Genomic DNA, 19,441 nt, shown 5'->3' with positions numbered 1-19,441 from the left:
TTTTTTACACTTGATCTTAGCCAAAAGGCCGAGAAGCGATTTTTTAAAAAAAGCTGTTCTTTACCGTGGGAACAAAGGTGTACTTAAATGCTAAAATGCACAGCTATAAAAACAAAACAACACTGAGCCAATCTGATTACATCCAGCTTTTGCACTCAATAGCCCTTGACCCTCCAGCCATAAGCAAGCCTGTCATTCGCCCAGCCCTGCTATACATTCTCATTACAGTTTTGTTTCAAATCCAGTGTTACAGAAACAAAACACCAAGCCCTCAATCATGCTATGTGTATCTTTATGTGTGCATGTCTTATGTGTTTAAAATAAACATTTTAGGCTGGGCTTGGTGGTTCATGCCTGTAATCCCAGCACTTCGGGAGGCTGAGGTGGATCACTTGAGGTCAGGAGTTCGAGACTAGCTTGGCCAACATGGTGAAACCCCATCTCTACTAAAAATACAAAAAAATTGGCCGGGAGTGGCGGCGCACACCTGTAATCCCAGCTACTCAGGAGGCTGAGGCAGGAGCACTGCTTAAACCAGGGAGGTGGAGGTTGCAGTGAGCGGAGATCATGCCACTGTACTCTAGCCTGGGCAACAGAGCGAGACTCTGCCTCAGAAACAAAAAAAAAAAGAAAAAGAAATTAAAAAGAAAAATTTATTAATTAAAATCCAGGCCAGGCGCAGTGGCTCACACCCGTAATCCTAGCACTTTGGGAGGCCAAGGCAGGTGGATCACCTGAGGTCAGGAGTTCAAGACCAGCCTGGCCGACATGGTGAAACTCCACCTCTGCTGAAAATACAAAAATTAGCTGGGTGTGGTGATGCATATCTGTAATCCCAGCTATTTGGGAGGCTGAGGCACGAGAATTGCTTAAACCCACGAGGCGGAGGTTGTAGTGAGCCAAGATAGTGCCACTGGACTCCAGCCTGAGTGATAGAGCGAGACTTTGTCTTTAAAAAAAAAAAAAAAAAAATCCAATTACCAATAAGATTTGGTAGATATTGGATATACCTAGGTGTAAAAAAAAATGTTACTTTGTGAAAGCTGACTTTTAAAAACCCACTAATATCAATAAAGGCTTTAAGATATCATCAAAATGTGTTCTGAACACCATAAAACAAAGTTACAAAAGGAACATCAAACAATGTTTCTAATAGTTTGTGTTGAGTTTCTATACCTTTGGGGTAAAGAAAGGAAGAATACAAAAACAAAAAAATAAAAGAAAAAGAAAACATACCAACACCAACAGCACCAAACTGCTGCCCAACTAAGGAACTTGGACTGAACTGACTGTATGTGGGCATCCTGCCGAAAGGCCCATAAGAACCCATGGACTGGAATGAAGAAGTCGATGAGCCTAGTGAAGACTGAAGGAAAATCATGAGTTATCTTTCCAAGCTCTAAGCAACATGAATATAATGAAAAAAAAATTCCAGATTTTTACACTTTTAAGAAAACTATTAAATTATAACTACTAGATATAAAATGAATTACAATTTGCACTTAATATTAAAATAGCCAAACAACTTTTTGATTTCAGTATCTGTCTATAATGTGCCAATTATACTCAATGTGACTTACAAATACTTTTTTCTACAATAAACTCCCCATTTGAGTTGAGTTTTATAGATTGAGGAAAGAAAGTTACTTAAGTAAAGTAACTTTGCTTAAAGAAAAATATGAGAAAAATCACACTTAGTAATAATGGGTTTTAGTCTGATGTTGATATAAATCTCACGTGTGATTTTACTCTTATTTTCAATCATTTGAGGCCTACTATTAAATTCACAGATGTAGAAACAAACATATCCCACATAAAACCATTTACATTTTTACTTATAGTTACATTAAGCTGAGGAACATTTTATAAAAACTTTAACTTAAACCTAAACCATATAAAATATATTATATAACATATATTAATACATGTATACTTCATATATTATCTTATTATAAACTTTCATAATATAAACATGAAGTGTATTAAAGGCTAACAGGACATACACTCACTGATGGCAGGACCTTTTCTGTGTGTTCACTACTAGTGTTAAGCACATGCCAGACACTCTGTAAATACTACTAAATGAATGAATAAGAAGATCAAGTAGAAGTTTATGATTATTGGAAGAAGTTATTCAACACCATTTTCATATGCGCTCTCTTAGTTTTTCTCCTTCCATAAAACTGATTACTCAAATAACTGGTTTCCTGGAGCATTATCAAAAGCCATATAAAAGAGACAGTAAGGTAACACCAGTGTTTGGTGTAGGGAGCTATCTCTATTAAGAATGTGTCTTTTCCTTCTCCATTTAGAGAGATTCACATTTCCACTTCAGGCTTCCTTTCACCAATAAGACTTAACAAGGGTAGGGGCAGATGAGAGTAGAGAATTTCTCCAGCTTATGCTGCAAGAACAAAATTTACAATTCCTTATTAAAAAGCTTAAATTGGGAGATTTAAGAGCTGATCTAAATATGTTAAAATACATTTATGTTTGTGTTTTCTTATTATATAACATTGCAGGCCAGGCGCGGTGGCTCATGCCTGTAATCCCAGCACTTTGGGAGGCTGAGGTGGGTGGATCATCTGAGGTCAGTAGTTTGAGACCAGGCTGGCCAACATGGTGAAACCCCATCTCTACTAAAAATACAAGAATTAGCCGAGCATGGTGGTGCGTGCCTGTAATCCCAGCTACTCAGGAGGCTGAGGCAGAAGAATCACTTGAACCCGGGAGGCAGAGATTGCAGTGAACCGAGTTCGCGCCACTGTACTCCAACGACTCTGTCAAAAAGAAAAAAAAAAAAAAAGAAAAAAGAAAAAAAAAAACCAACACTGCATATTATAACATATGCAGAACAATGTGATTTTGCTTTTTTTTTTTTTCCCCATTAAGCCTAATTATCTTACCTAAGAGTAGCTGTTATTGCCCTGGTTTGCAATTATCAACCATATCTCAATAGCATGGTAGCACGGATCCTAGATTCTGAAGCAGGCTGCCTGGATCTGTTCAAATTGTGGCTCCACCTGAACTTCCTCACTTGTTAAAAGTGAGAGTAATTATGGTACTAACCTCAGAGGGTGTCTTATATGCACAGCACTTCTACAGAGTAGCCTTCAATGTTAGCTATGTAATTGTTGTTGAAATTAGAAAATATTTCATAATAAATTCCTCAGCTGTTTCTTACCTTAGTTCTAATTTATGATACAAACAGAAAAACCTATATGAGAACATTATCCAGTAATTTCAGGTATCCAGGTAACTTGGAAATGATAAGCTACATGAACATTCAACTAGAAAGAAAAAAGCCAAGGCTAACCCTGTGCGGAGTTTACCTGTACTCCAAGACAAATTTACCATCAGTTACCTGAACAATAGCTGGGTCTTGAGGCAAAGAACACTGTGGTTTTGGTGGCTCACAAACAGTAAGGTCTTTAATGTCACTCCCACGGAATATAATGTATTCAAAGACTTCATCTCGAGGTGGTATTGGACGATCTGTTGGTCTGTCTTCTGTACCAAAGGATCGAACTGGCAAGAAAACAAAGGATATGAGATGTGTGACTACTCATCACATTCAGGTAGTACCCCAGATTCTAAATGTTGTATTTCAACTACTAAGCAGTAGTTCTGAAATGTCTGAGAAAGTATTCATTAATCTATAGCTAAAACAATTTTTTTAAAAGAGGAAAATAGAGTGGCTTTTGCCTGAAGTTAAATATATGCAATATAAAAGACTATCAGTATTATGAGGTTGTGTTCCTCTTATATTTTTATTTATTTGTATCTTCAGTGGTTGTAGTGGGGTGTTAAAATGTCCTTTCATTATTTATTTATTGATGAGACTGGGTCTCTGTCCCCTAGGCTGGAGTGCAGTGGTGTGGTCATGGCTTCCTGCAGCCTCAGTTTCCCGGGCTCAGGCGATCCTTCTATCTCAACCTCCCATGTAGCTGGGACCACAGGCATGTGCCACTAAGCCCAGCTGATTTTTTTTATTTTTTAGTAGAGATGAGGTCTTGCTATTTTGCACAGGGTGGTCTTGAACTCCTGGCCTCAAGTGATCTTCCTGCTTCAGCCTCTCAATGTGCTGGGATTAAAGGCCTAAGCCACTGTGCCTGACTCACAGTTAGTTTATTTTTAATGTCCTCGTTCAACAAAATAAAAATTAGCAACCTATGTCTTTCTTGGGGAAGGAGGGGGAGACAAAGATTCCTCCAGTCTACAAAATCTCAAAGTTTGGGTATTGACCTTTGGGACACAGAGAGCAATGAAGGTATTAATAACATTTACCTTGCTGAGCAGTAAGTCCTCTAGAAGCCAAGCCGAGCAGCTGCCAGCTACTCAGCCCCATGGGACAGCCTGAAACACCCTAGTTACCTAAAATATCTACCATATAATTAAATCTGATTATTTTAACAATGAAGACAGCATTACTCAAAGTTAAACTGGGGACCACCTGCAACACAGTAAGCTGGCTACAAATAAAGATTTCTACCGAATCTTTTTGCTGGGGACAGGGTCCAAAAATCTGCAATTTAAGCCAATTTCTGGCTGGGCACAGTGGCTCATCATGCCTGTAATCCCAGCACTATGGGAGGCCAAGGTGGGAGGAGTGCTTGAGCCCAGGAGTTCAAGACCAGCCCTAGCAACATAGTGATGTCCTGTCTCTACAAAAAAATAAATAAAATTTTTTAAAAATTAGGCAGGTGTGGTAGTGCATGCCTGTAGTCCCAGCTATAAGGAGGCTGAGGTATGAGGATCGCTTGAGCCTGGGAGATTGAGGCTGTACTGAACCGTGGCTGCACTCCAGCATGGGTGACACAGCAAGACCCTATTTCAAAATAAGTAAATAAAATAACCAAATCCCCAAGTTTCTTATAAATATAAAAGTTTCAGGTTCATTGTCCTGGGAGATTTCTGAAAATGTCTGCATCCATACAGAAGTTCCAAATAGGGAATATGAAACATATTTCATTTAAAGAGTATCCTAAAGGAAGTAAACCCCTTAACATTTCTATTTTCTTTTTTTTTTGAGATGGAGTCTCATTCTGTTGCCCAAGCTGGAGTGCAGTGACGCAATCTTGGCTCACTGTAACCTCTGCCTCTTGGGTTCAAGCAACTCTCCTGCCTCAGCCTCCTGAGTAGCTGAGATTACAGGTGTGTGCCACCACGCCCAGCTAATTTTTGTATTTTTTTTTTTTAGCAGAGATGGAGTTTCACTACGTTGGCCAGACTGGTCTAGAACTCCTGACCTCAAGTGATCCACCCGCTTCAGCTTCCCAAAGTGCTGGCATCACAGGCATGAGCTACCGCACCCGGCCCCCTTAACATTTTTAATGCATACGCTTTTGTTTGTTTTTTTTGCAGAACTGATGCAGCGCCTCATGCCTGTAATCCCAGCACTTTGGGAGGCCGAGGTGGGCAGATCACTTGAGGTCAGGAGTTTGACACCAGCTTCAACAAAATGGTGAAACCCTATCTCTACTAAAAATACAAAAAATCATTAGCTGGGCATGTTGGCATAAGCCTGTAGTCCTAGCTGCTCAGGTGGCTGAGGTGGGAGGATTGGCTGAATTCAAGAGGCAGAGGTTGCAGTGAGCTGAGATGGCGCCCCTGCACTCCAGCCTGGGTGATAGAGTGACAATCTGACTCCAAAAAAAAAAAAAAAAAAAAAGAATGTTATTTCAGTGTAAATAACGTCCTACACTTATTCTAAAAGTTCCTTCTAGTACTTATGAGACTTCCAGGAAAGAGAGTGGCACAGGTAGTTTGGCAGAAGATCCTTCCCTAAAACTAGAGGAAAGAAACAAAAAGGAAGTTAAAACATCCCTAAAATCATGAAAAGTTCTCAAACCCATACCACGAAATGTTATTAAATAGTATCATTCAGGTACAGAATGAGTTAGTCGAAACTGAAAGACCAAGCCCAGAATCCATACGTAAGTATCCTCTGCCCTCTCCTCCCCGCAGAGAAATTTTGACTAGCATCTTCAGCTTGTTAAGATGGGGATAGGGACACAGGTGTGATGAGTAAAAAAATGCGGAATGCCCTACCTGAAGCTCCCTTTCTCTGATGGCCAAACAGTACTTTAGCAGGCAGGAGGATTTTATATTTTTACTTTTATCCAAAAGGAGGGATAGGGAGGAGAAAGGACTAATCACAAATAAATCAATCTCACCCCTAACCTCAGTACCATCACAACGAATAAAGTCTCATGCTTCCAAAGTAGCAAATGAGATCATCCTGAAGCAGAGGGGGAAAAAGTCAAAGGCCCTTCTTCCACAAAATTAGACAAGCTCTATTAAGCTTCCTAAGGCCTAATAGAGCTTAGCCAGGTGAATTCACAGTGAAGTAAAAGAGAATCTGCATTTCACGTTTTGGCAAGCAGCAGGTACTGAAAGGACCTACTAAAGAAAAAAAGAGTAGAAAAATCAGGGAATCAAGAAAAATTTTACAGGTAAGATGGAAAGAAGGGAAGAAAAGAGGGAAAGGAGGGAGGCAATGATGGAAGGAAGGAAAAAGGTATATCAAAATAAAGAAAAAAGGCAGGAAAGAAGAAGAGAAGAATCAAAGAGGACACGGTCTTCATTTGCTTATTTTGTTTTTTTTCCATTACCAGCAGTTTGCCCTGACAGAGAGCACACAGTCTTCAAAAGGTAGATGAAATACATTCAGTATTAGTATTTATCACATAAAATAGAAGAAATTTTCTGAAACAACTGCTTCGACATTCACAAGAAAAACAGATAGCATAGACTTTTATGATCAAAACAACACTGAAAGCGTAGCATGCAGAATTAAGGAAAGAAAATTACACAAGATAAATAAAACAGCATAACTAAAAAATGCATCAACAGTCAATGCAGTAAAACCAAATCACTAGAAAAGAATAATTTTGAGAAAACGTAAACGATGTCATGAAAAAGTACTACAGCATTAAAAAGGTTAGAGAGATGATAGTTATGAAGATCCAACAGTTAACTGCTGCCCCTGAGATAGACAAAAGAATAAGAAAAATATAATTAAAGATATAACAGAATAGAAATGTCTTAACATGAAGGCCTAAATTTCATCAAAAGCTTTCACTGTATTTCCAGAAAAAAACAAAACAAACAAACAAAAAACAGACCACTACAAGCCACAGAGACTTATGCTTTGGTATATCAAAATAAAGAACTCAAAAAAAGTGTTATCCAAAGATAAGAAATGGACAATAAATTCATTTAAACACAGAAGTGTACATGACAATTTACTTTGGTTCTAGAATAGAAATAGTTCCGGAAAAGACTACAAAGTTACAAAGTGAAACAAACTAAGAACAGTATATCACAACATTTTAACAAAAATTGGGAGATTAAGATGAATGGAGAGAGAGGAAAACTCGACAATAGTAGTATCTAAACTTATACTTTCATCTCTCATCATGTCAAGTAGGAGCCACTTGATACACTTTTTTTTTTGGCTAGTTGATAATAAGCGAAGGCTTTAAAATTTTTTATTTGAAAGAATTTGTTAAATTCTACTATGGGTCTTGGAAATAACCCATAGTAGAATTTAAAACTAAGAGCATACTTTCCAAAATATGGTGTGAAGAAAACCTCTATCATATGGCAAATCAAGCAAACTGAAAAAGCATGAAAATAGAAACCACAGAACAAGAATGATTTGCACACACCAAGTTTGTGAAACATGCTCTAATGATGGAGGCTGGCTTAATAAGATTTGCGGTTTTCAATGCAATAGAATTCTTGTAGTATTGTGAAGAACAAATTCCACAAGAGAGATTAGAAGGGCACATGTGCTATAAGATACTGTTACAGAACAAATGAGAAGTCTGGAAGATTAAAACTTGAGCATTAACAGTAGAAAGGAAGGAGGCATGATAAGCACAGAAAAGGTAAAGAACTACTGGAACTATTCTACAACACATACATTAGCTCATATGCAATCAGTAAATAAGGGAATTGTGTCAGTACATTCAGAAATCACATTGGTTCATTTCCAATTTTTCTTAAAATGTTATTTAGTTTTTGCATTTGCAGGTAACAACAGTTAAATACAGCTAGCCCTGAGTAGTGCCACCACTTCTGGTCACCTTTACTCTTTTTAAAGGGAAAGTTCTAAATTTACTGAATTATTTGTTTAAAAATTTTAACTTATCTTTAAGCACACTAGCATCTTTTTATTAGGTTTACATTAGTGCTTAAATTACAAAGATGCACAGATTTCAAATGGTCTGCTCCTAATTCTAGCTTTCCCATTAACCCTGTTCCTCTTAGTGCAGGAAGGCATACCTCAGATTACAGCACGAATGCCTTTGGCTGGCTGGCAAAATCTGAACTATGTTCTAATCATTTTTTTTTCATTCATAACACGTAGTACTTTGAGAAAGAACATTTTTACTCTAGTATTCATTTTGGGATTCTACAGCAACTACACATTCCAATGTAAATACCCATAGGTAATGTGACTAGAGCTTTAAGCTGAGCATAGGTGCTGTATGTCATTGCATTTCATCCCATTTCTTTCAAATACTTGCTGGGCACCACCTGTCCCAGGTACTATGCTAGATGCTAGGGAAGCCAGTTCCTATTCTCAAGGAGTTCAGTCTATTTGCTTACTTGGATCTGATGTCACTGAATTGGAGTTGAAGGTCCACCAAACACTCAATACCACTTGCAATGCCTCTAGTAAGTATTACTATTGGTTTCCTGACATTTTAATCTCTGAAGCTGACACAGCATTAGGCTTCAAAGTAAGCCATAATACTACTATTAAGTCATAATGTAGCTGAATAGATACTGATCTGATTCTGGGATATTTTGGGGATTATGAATTAACGAAAATGTAATAATTCAGCAGGCTTAGAATATTTAAGTAATATTAGGCAGGCATTACATTTATGTCCCCACCCTCAGGGAAGTTACAGTCCGGCAAGTGTGCTAAGCACTACACTGGAAAGAAAGCACACAATATAGTTTGCTAGGGCTGCCAAAACAAAGTACCAGAGATTATATTATGTTCACACAGAAACTTATATACAAATGTTTATATCAGCATTATTCATAACAGCCAAATGGTAGAAACAACCCAAATGCCCATCAACAAATGAAAAGACAAATTATGATCTCTATATATCTTATATATATGTTATACATATTTTAAAATACATGTAATATTATTCAGCCATAAAAAAACCACAATGCTATACATTACATCAAGAGTGAAGTGTGAAAGCATTATGCTGAGTAAAAGAAGCTAGACACAAAATGTCACACAGTGTATGACTCCTTTTACATAATATATCCGAAATAGGAAAAACCATGAAGACAGAAAGCAGGTTAGTGGTTAACAGGGTATGGGGGAAATGAAGAGGGATTATTTAATGCCTAGGGGTATTTTAGTAGGATGATGGAAAGTTTTGAAACTAAGGAGAGGTGGTAGTTGCACAACACTGTGACTACACTAAGTGCCACTGAATTGTACACTTTATGCTGGTTAATTGCATGTTATGTGAATTTTCAACTTCAAACACACAAGTGCACACACATCTACAAATACAGCCTACAAGAGAACACAGAGAATGACAAAAGTAGTTGGGGAGAATGGGGAAACTAGGGGTGGTTGTCCTCTACATTTTAAACTTCATCATGTTGCTACATTGCTCTAATAATTTTTTCTTTCTTTTTTTGAGACAGTGTCCCTTCTTGTCATCCAGTCCAGGCTGGAGTGCAATGGTGCCATCTTGGCTCACTGCAACTTTTACCTCCCAGCTCAAGCTATCCTCCCACCTCAGTCTCTTGAGTAGCTAGAACTACAGGCACACACACTACACCTGGCTAATTTTTGTATTTTTTGTAGAGATAGGGTTTCGCCATGTTGCCCAGGTTGGTCTCGGACTCCTGAGCTCAAGCAATCCATCCACCACAGCCTCCCAAAGTGTTGGAATTACATACAGGTGTGAGCCATGATGCCCAGCTAATAATTTTATTAGTCTTAAAAATAGAATCAATTTTATATTTCTAGCTTGAAATAACACCAAAGATTTATTAATAGAAATGCATCCCATGCATTAAAAAAACAAACAACAACAACAACAACAACAAAAAACAGGGTCAAATTATTTGGCAAAATCACTCATCTAATCCAGTCTCCAGATTTAGTTAAGCTCAAACATCATCCTAATGCCAAACTGGTTGTTAGTGTATATAATACTTGTATATAAAATCATAGTACAAGGCCAGAGAAATGAGTTGTAGTGACAAACTTCCCAGTACAATACCTCCATTATAAAATACCAAAAATGTTCTAAATTTAAGCATGATAAACATTATATACTTAAAATACATAGTTAAGTAAAGCTAGTACCCCCCAAACGACACTATTAACATTTACCAGGCTGGGCATGGTGGGCAGATCACTTGAGGTTGGGACTTTGAGACCAGCCTAGCCAACATGGCAAAACCTGTCTCTAATTAAAAAAAAAAAAAAAAAATTAGCCGGTTGTGGTGGCACACACCTGTAATCCCAGCTACTCGGGAGGCTGAGGCATGAGAATTGCCTGAACCCCAGAGGTGGAGGTTGCAGTGAGTTATGATCACACCACTACACTACAGCCTGAGCAACAGAGTAAGACTGTCTCAAAAGAAGAAGAAAAAAATTTCCCAAAGCCTGAACTTCTTTTTTTTTTTTTTTTGAGACGGAGTCTTGATCTGTCGCCTAGGCTGGAGTGCAGTGGCGCGATCTCGGCTCACTGCAACCTCCGCTTCCTGGGTTCAAGTAATTCTTCTGCCTCAGCCTCCCGAGTAACTGGAACTACAGGTGTGCACCAACACGCCCAGGCTAATGTTTGTATTTTTTTTTTTTTTTAATTAGAGACTGGGTTTCACCACATTGGCCAGGATGGTCTCGATCTCCTGACCTTATGATCTGCCCACCTCGGCCTCCCAAAGAGTTGGGATGACAGGCGTGAGCCACCACACCTGGCCTGAACTTTTTTTTGACATGAACTAAAAATTGTAAATTAGGCTCTAATGTTAACCAAAAAGAAAAAGAAACAAGTCTGTTGAATACCAAAATTTGAGAGCAACAAATGAAACACTGAATTATCCAAAAGACGCTTACAAAGTTAAGAAACTAAGACCAAGTTCAAATGAAAACTTAGAATAAGATTTACGATGTAAAGTTAAAACTCTTCAGTCAAGTATCAGCTGCAAGACCTGGTCCCAACATACTCAAACTTAAATTCCAACAAAGCTCATTATTCTCAGTTCACAGATCAGGTTTTCTGTCCTCTATTTTTATCTCTCCCCCTACCCTAAATTTCAACTTGAAGATTCCAGGTATCGGTCAGGGTTTTACAGAGAAACAGAATAAATCAGATGTGCATATATAAACACGGAAAGAGACTTAAGGAATTGGCCCAAGGGGTTAAGGAGACCTGGTAAATCCAAAATCTACAGAGCAGGCTGGCAGAACTCCTTGCTCAGAGGTCAGTCTTTGTTCTATTAAAGGCCTTCCACTGATTGGATGAGGCCCACCCACAAATGGAGGCTACTCACAATCTACCAATTTAAATGTCAATCTCATACAAAAAATACTTTCACAGAAACATCGAGAATATTTGATCAAATATCTAGACACTGTGGTCCAGTCAAGTTGGCACATAAAATTAGCCATCACCCAACTCCACCTGGGCTGAAGTAATCTGTTCTTCCTTTGAAAACCACACAGCATTCTATCATTCTGTCTATACTACCCTTCTAGAATTTAAAGATCTGGAGAAAGATCTGTATCTAGATCATCTTTGCAACTCCCACAGAATCTAACACAGTGCTCTACATATAGCTGACATTTGAGTATTTCTTGAATAAATCACACAGCAGAAAAAGCTATTAAGTAAGCTACTTCCGAAGTACTGAACAGTGTTTAATACCAAGGGAATTGAATTAAATTATAAAAGAAACTCACTTAGGATAAAATGAAAGAATAACTGTTTAGAGTAAATAACAACTGATGTTGATAGAATGGGAAAGTGGGAAAAACAAACCCAACCTCAGCATATTTAAAAAACAGTCTACATGCAAAAGCAGCAAACCAGGAAACAAAAAAGTTACAGTTAGTACTTTTCTTCTCTTTCTGACATTTATACATAAGTACAGCTCTTGTCCATTCAGTGCCATACACAAACTCTTGCTGAAACTATCTGAGATACAGAAACTATCTGAGATATCTTGGAATAAGGTATTATACATGGATTTAATACAACAAGGAAGGTTTAATTACTTAAATACTAAAAAGCACCATCTCTTCTATAACGCAGTACTCTTGCCCAGGCCCTGAAGGTAGAATGGGAGAAAGCTGACTCTGGGTTTTCTACTTAAGAGCAGAGCTTTATAAAAATAAGATTCGACAGTCCAGCTCTTGGAACCACATCACAGCCTGCTTCCACAAACTCTCACTTTCTGCACATCTGCACTCTCTTCTCTGGCCCCTTCTTCACCCTTACCCACACTACTTTCTTCCTGTTAGCAAATATTACTGCACTGAATGAAAACATCTGTTCCTCAGCCTCCACCATCTCTTCCTGAACCCACTATGAACTTAACACCCCTAACAGAGGCATTACTCCTGCCCTTGTGTCTGCAATATTCTCAATCACCTCACAGATCACATGCCAAGCACTGGTGACCCAATGACAAAAAACTACCTCCACTTCCAGAGGTCATAACCCAGATGACGTTCCTTGTACCTTCTGCAATATGTTCTCAAAATCAACTTCTTCCCACTTAACTCTAGAGGTTACATCATCTTCGACTGAAAAAACCCCAAAGCCATCTTGTTACAAGAGCCCATCTTGTCCTTATAAAACCAAAAAGGCAATTTGAAAATTTAGATAGTGATGTAATAACAAAACAATACTGGCTCCTTAGAAGGTTTATTACAAAGCAAAACACATTTACAAAGGATCTCTCTTATGTAACTGTACATAACAGATAGCCTTAACATCTTCCTAGACAGCCTCTACATGTGGCTAATTCTAACTCATCTGTCAGGCCCCAGCTTAAATGTTGTGTCCTCAAGAACCTTGTCTCTGTTGTTTTCTTTTGTTTCTTAGCACACAGCATAGTGTCTAACATATAGTCATGGCAGGAGCTGAGTAATTCTCTTGAATGAAGAGCTTATTAAATAGTAAGTATAGAAAATTTAAGGGGGCAGAAAAGAAGCTTTTACATGCTTGGTGCTTAGGGTGAGTATTACAGAAGAATCCAGTGAGGGGCACTCTAGAAAGAGGTACAACATGTGCCCCCCTACCCCCTGCAAAGCATTAGGACAAGCAGGGCGATAGGGAGGGAAGATCTCTGCTAAATTTAGATTTTTATCCAGAAAGGAATGTAGTCATTAAAAATTTTTTAGGGTCGGGCGCGGTGGCTCACGCCTGTAATCCCAACACTTTGGGAAGCCGAGGTGGGTGGATCACGAAGTCAGGAGTTCGAGACGAGCCTTGCCAAGATAGTGAAACCCTGTCTCTACTAAAAATACAGAAACTAGCTGGGTGAGGTGGTACACGCCTGTAGTCCCAGCTGCTTGGGGGGCTGAGGCAGGATAATCGCTTGAACCCGGGAAGGCGGAGGTTGTGGTGAGCCAAGATTCATTGTACTCCAGCCTGGGCAACAAGAACGAAACTCTGTCTAAAAAAACAGACAAACAAACAAACAAACAAAATTTTAGGAGGGACATCAGCTAGATCTGTGTTTCAGGAAAAAAAAAAAAAATACCACCAGCAGTGGCCATGTAAATAAATACTGTTAAGTAGTTTTTACGATTGAGAAATTATTGGAGGAGGCTAGATTCAAAGCAAGAAGCAATGATTTCCTAAATCATGGAGAGTGACAGTAAAGATTGAGAAAGGGGATGGGTATAAGGACAAGTCAGAAACAAGAACTTGAGAATATATAAGAAGAAAACACAAAGGATATAAGATTTTACACTGACTTAACATTTGGTGAGTACTTACTATATGCTAGACACTATAATATGTATTAATTTAGTTAACTCTCACAGGAATTCTGTACAGTACAAGTGGTTATTATTCTCATAAAGAATAAAAAAAGATAAAACAATAGAGTGAAGATCAAAGAAAGCTTCTTTGGCAACATAAACATTTGAACTGAGATTTAGTGATGAATATGGGACAGGAGCAGGGTGAAGTCAGAAGAATGACCTGTATGTTCACGGAACAAAAAAGGAAAGAGAAGTAAAGGGCAGAAGGGGATGTGTGCTATGAAATAAAGCTGAATAAGCATCAAAGAGTGGGGTAAGGATTCCAGTTTTTCTAAGAATAGAAAGCCACTAAAAGGTTTTAAGAAAGCAACTGGAGGCCGGGTGCAGTGGCTCGCGCCTGTAATCCCAGCACTTTGGGAGGTGGAGACGGGTGGATCACCTGAGCTCAGGAGTTCAGGACTAGCCTGGCCAACATGGTAAAACCCCGTCTCTACTAAAAATAGAAAAATTAGCTAGGCATGGTGGTGGGCGCCTGTAATCCCAGCTACTCAGGAGGCTGAGGCAGGAGAATCACTTGAACCCAGGAGGCAGAGGTTGCAGTGAGCCAAGATAGCGCCATGGTACTCCAGCCTGGACAACAAAAGTGAAACTTCATCTCAAAAAAAAAAAAAAGAAAGCAACTTGATTTTGTGTTTTGAAAAGATTACTTGTGCTATAGTGTGGCCCATGCTGTAGAAAGAGGGACCATGGTGGACCACCTAAGAGGTGATGAAAATCTGGGCTGGGGAAGATGCAGAGAAGTAGCAGATGGAGTCAAAAGTATTTGGGAGGTAAAATCCAAAGAACTGAATGAATACAGAGTATGAGTGAAAGGGACAAATTTCAGGTGTCTGGTTTGGGCATTCACTGTTCACTCCAACGTGTGACGTGAACTCGCCTTAGAAATCCTACTAAGTTCATAGCTTGAATGCACTTTCTCTAACCATGGGCATTCATTTATGTATCTGCTGGGTAGGAAGATGGCAAAGGGTGGCTATGGCTACCAAGAGTCTAGACTCTAAAGAGTACCTTCTATGGAACTAGCACAGAGTTAATAAATAAATAATTTAAAACGCATTACACCACACAGAAGTTAATAAATAATGTCAATTAGGAGACTAAACTGCTATTTTGACTAACCAATTAGCCAAAGGAATGAACTCCTCACTCTTTAAAAGAGGGTATCTCCCCCATGTGCACTCAGTAAGTAATTGTTCAGTGAGGACTCCTCACATACTAGTCAGTCTCACTGGGGAACTACGTATCGGGAAATTGGACGGTGACCCACGTCACTGTTAAAAGAGCATACACCCCGGCCAGGCGCAGTGGCTCATGCCTGTAATCCCAGCACTTTGGGAGGCTGAGGTGGGCGGATCTCATGAGGTCAGGAGTTCAAGACCAGCCTGGCCAACATGATGAAACCCTATCTCTACTAAAAATACAAAAATTACCCGGGCGTGGTGGTGGGCGCCTGTAATCCCAGCTACTTGGGAGGCTGAGGCAGGAGAATTGTTTGGACCTGGGAGGCAGAGGTTGCAGTGAGCTGAGATCGTACCATTGCGCCCCAGCCTGGGCAACAAGAGCAAAACTCCATCTCAATAACAAAACAACACAAACAAACAAAAAAAGAGCATATGCCAGGTAAAGAAAGCAATCATTCTAGACTTCTGTTTACAAATTTCAGTAAAAATAAAAGGGCCACATGAAGACTAGCCAGACTGAAAGGAGATCAAGACTGACAATCAGAGCACACAGTGCCAATGCAAACCAATTCAATACAGGAAAGAAGAGAAAATTTTATTAAAATCTAACAAGAGCAGGCTGTGAAAGAAAAGAGAAGTAAATAGGAAACAAAAAGCCAACTTTGGTATTTTTATACATATGCTTATATATGCACTGTGTATCTCTACAACAGTATGGAAAGAAACTGCACTTTTCACTGAGTATGTTTTTGAAATGTTTTTATCAAGTACACTGATTCTCTACTTAAACACAAATATTTTAAAGAAATACACATCTCCACCACACATACCCACGAAAACTCAATAGAAGCATCAAACAGAAGGGACACTAGTGAATGCCAAATCGGTGAATCAGAAGACTGGTTTGAGGAACTCTCTCAGAATCTACAGCAGAAAGGGTTAAAAGCTGGAAAACAAAATAAACAACATGGAGCATAAATGTTTAAAATGGACTGTCAATAGGAGTTCCACAATGAAAAGCAATATCAAAGAATAACAAGTTTTCCTGAGCTAAAGAAAGGCTTGATTCTTGGGATCAACATGCATTCCTTACAAGACAGGAATGTTGGAAGAAAAAAGCCCTACAAGAGTTCCAGTGGGAAGTGTGTGGGAAAGCCCACCAAGAACTACATTCTTTACATACAAGAGAATCGGACTGGTATCTAACATCTCATATGCAGCAGTAAATGCAAGCAGACAATGGAACAATGTGGAAGATACCAGGTAATGCAAAATATTAACACAGAGAGAACAAAAGAGGTATCAGCAGACATGCAGCTCAGAATAACAATCCACAGAAATTTTCTTTGTTGTAAAAAAAAATTTCAGACAAAGTTAATAGTGTTGAGCTGTAAAATAAGAACTCAGGGCCAGGCGCAGTGACTCACGCCTGTAATCCCAGCACTTTGGGAAGTCAAAGCGGGAGGATCACTTGAGGTCAGTTTTGAGACCAGCCTGGCCAACATAGTGAAACCCCATCTCTACTAAAAAACACAAAAATTAGCTGGGTGTGGTGGCACACACCTGTAATCCCAGCTACTTGGGAGGCTGAGGCAGGAGAATCACTTGAACCTGGGAGGCGGAGGTTGAAGTGAGCTGAGATCACGCCACTGCACTCCAGCCTGGGTGACAGAGCAAAACTCTGTCTCAAAAACAAAAAGACAAAAAACTCAGTTTTATCTAAGTCAACATTGCTAATAAAACTGCTCTTAAGGGATTCTAAAAATAGAAGCAATGTAATAATAACAATCTGTAACTTAAACCCCAAATTAGATAAAACCTGGAAAATGGGACAAAGGGAGAAAAGTGAAAAGATATGTTAAAACTTTTAATTTAGGCATAGCGAAGGTAGCTTGTATTTATCTGGGTCTCGGAAAATTAACAACATCTATGAACCCTCTCCCCAAATGTTTCTGTATGTAAATAAAAATTGCTTATAACTTCAGGGGATCAAGACTCCCTGAAATCTACCATGAACTCCATGTAATGAATCTATTATAGATAATGGCTAATTACTCCAATTGATCATTGATATAGAGAAATACAGTTGTTTGAAATTTAAGGTTTCTAAAAATGCAAGAATGTTTTAATATTAGGAAATCAATTTAATAAGTATAATTTACATATTAAAAGCAAAGGAAACACCGGGCGCAGTGGCTCATGCCTATAATTCCAGCACTTTGGGAGGCCGAGGCAGGTGGATCACCTGAGGTCAGGAGTTCGAGACCAGCCTGGCCAACATGGTGAAACCCTGTCTCTTAAAAATACAAAAATTAGCTGGCATGGTGGCGCATGCCTGTCATCCTAGCTACTCGGGAGGCTGAGGCAGGAGAATCACTTGAACCCGGGAGGCGGAACTGCAGTGAGCCAAGATTGCGCCACTGCACTCCAGCCTGGGTGACAACTGTAAAACTCCGTCTCAAAAAAAAAAAAAAAAAAAAAAAGCAAAGGAAAGTCTACAAAAGAAAGCAGATCAGAGGTTGCCTAGGACTGGGGGTCCTAGGCAGCTACTGGCTAACATCGACAAAGAAGCTTCTTGAATTGATGGAATCGTTAGAAAACTGGACTGTGGTGATGGATACACAACTTTCATTGGACTGCACACTTACAGTGGGTGAATTTTATAGTATGTAACTTATACCCAATAAAGTTAAAAGTTAATAAGTTAAACTTATACCCAAAACTTACACCCTTCATCCCAATTACTTCAATCTTCTAGTTTCCATTGTGCCTGTTGATGTCAACTCCTGAGCCTTTTAGGAGTTTGGGGTCAAAGTCAAGTAACATCTTGGCTTTTCCCACTGCCTACTTAGGTTGTGGCTCGCAACTTTGCTAAGTCATTTAAACTCATCTATTTGCTTTTCAGCCTTCCAAACTGTGTTGATGTTGTCTCCTTTCCAAATCTACTTTGTCCTTTATGGGTTTATGTATTTTTTTTTCTTGAGACGAACTCGCTCTGTCACCCAGACTGGAGTGCAATAGCACGATCTCAGCTCACTGTAACCTCTGCCTCCTGGGTTTAAGCGATTCTCCTGCCCCAGCCTCCCAAGTAGCTGGGATTACAGGTGCACACCACCACGCCCGGCTAATTTTCGTATTTTTAGTAGAGACAGGGTTTCACCATGTTGGTCAGGCTGATCTCGAACTCCTGACCTCGTAATTCGCCCGCCTCGGCCTCCCAAAGTGCTGGGATTACAGGCGTGAGCCACTGCACCCGGCCAGGTTTATGTATTTTTTAAAAGTCCCTCTCATGTAGTTTTGATAGGATTTATCAACAGGAAGGAAAAGTAAAAGCATGTCCAGTTTGCTATCTTTACTCAATGGTTTAAATTTAATGTTGACTCTCTAAGCTGCTTTCAAGTTGGGCATTCTTCCTTATGGCTGTTTTTATATTTTAATCTCCAAATGATAAAACCAAGAGACAGATACGAAAATATGATGTAAGAGTGAAAAAACAGGGGGCAGGATAAACGCATCCATGAGGAATTAAAAAACAACAACAACAAGGCTGGGGAGTAGGAGGCAAGACAGAAATTATCTGAGATGGAGCTAGAAAGAGGAGGGGGAGAGGAGAGGGAGCGAGTGTCAGAGGTAGAGAGAATGAATGGATTTCTTAGATTTAAAGAGAGTTGACTTTTTTTTTTTTTGAGATGGAATCTTGCTCTGTAACCTAGGCTGGAGTGCAGTGATGCAATCTCGGCTCACTGCAAGCTCCGCCTCCCGCGTTCATGCCATTCTCCTGCCTCAGCCTCCCTAAGAGCTGGGACTATAGGTGCCTGCCACCACACCCGGCTTTTTTTTTTTTTTTTTTTTTGTATTTTTAGTAGAGACGGGGTTTCACCGTGTTAGCCAGGATGGTCTCAATCTCCTGACCTTGTGATCCGCCCACCTTGGCCTCCCAAAGTGCTAGGATTACAGACATGAGCCACCGCATCCGGCTGAGAGTTGACTCTTCAGATTCACAAGGTCCACACAGAAACACTCAGAGGAAAAATCAAACCAAACCAAAAAACAAACAAACAAACAACAACAACAACAACAAACCAGTGTGATCACATTTGTGAATTCCAGGAATACAGAATTCTAAATAAAAGCTTCCAGAGAGAAAAGTGACTGAGAATCAGACTGGCATCAGCAACCCCAGAATATTAGAAGAACA

General features: G+C 39.4%; 1 protein-coding gene across 5 annotated transcripts in view; it reads right to left on the bottom strand.

The window, feature by feature from the left end:
- LSM14A (LSM14A mRNA processing body assembly factor) overlaps window positions 1-19,441 on the bottom strand; it is a 60,719-nt gene that overhangs the window by 30,385 nt on the left and 10,893 nt on the right. For all 5 annotated transcript variants that reach the window (XM_032170407.2, XM_032170408.2, XM_032170409.2 and 2 more), the window contains exons 2-3: window positions 3,365-3,528; window positions 1,237-1,366 (exon numbers count right to left, since the gene is read on the bottom strand). In XM_032170407.2, coding sequence (XP_032026298.2) covers window positions 1,237-1,366; window positions 3,365-3,528 — 294 coding nt within the window. The remainder of the gene's footprint in view (window positions 1-1,236; window positions 1,367-3,364; window positions 3,529-19,441) is intronic.

The sequence above is a fragment of the Hylobates moloch genome, unplaced genomic scaffold (genome assembly GCF_009828535.3).
Source record: "Hylobates moloch isolate HMO894 unplaced genomic scaffold, HMol_V3 SCAFFOLD_12, whole genome shotgun sequence".
Taxonomy (NCBI): domain Eukaryota; kingdom Metazoa; phylum Chordata; class Mammalia; order Primates; family Hylobatidae; genus Hylobates; species Hylobates moloch.
This window is presented reverse-complemented; position numbering and strand designations above follow the sequence as displayed.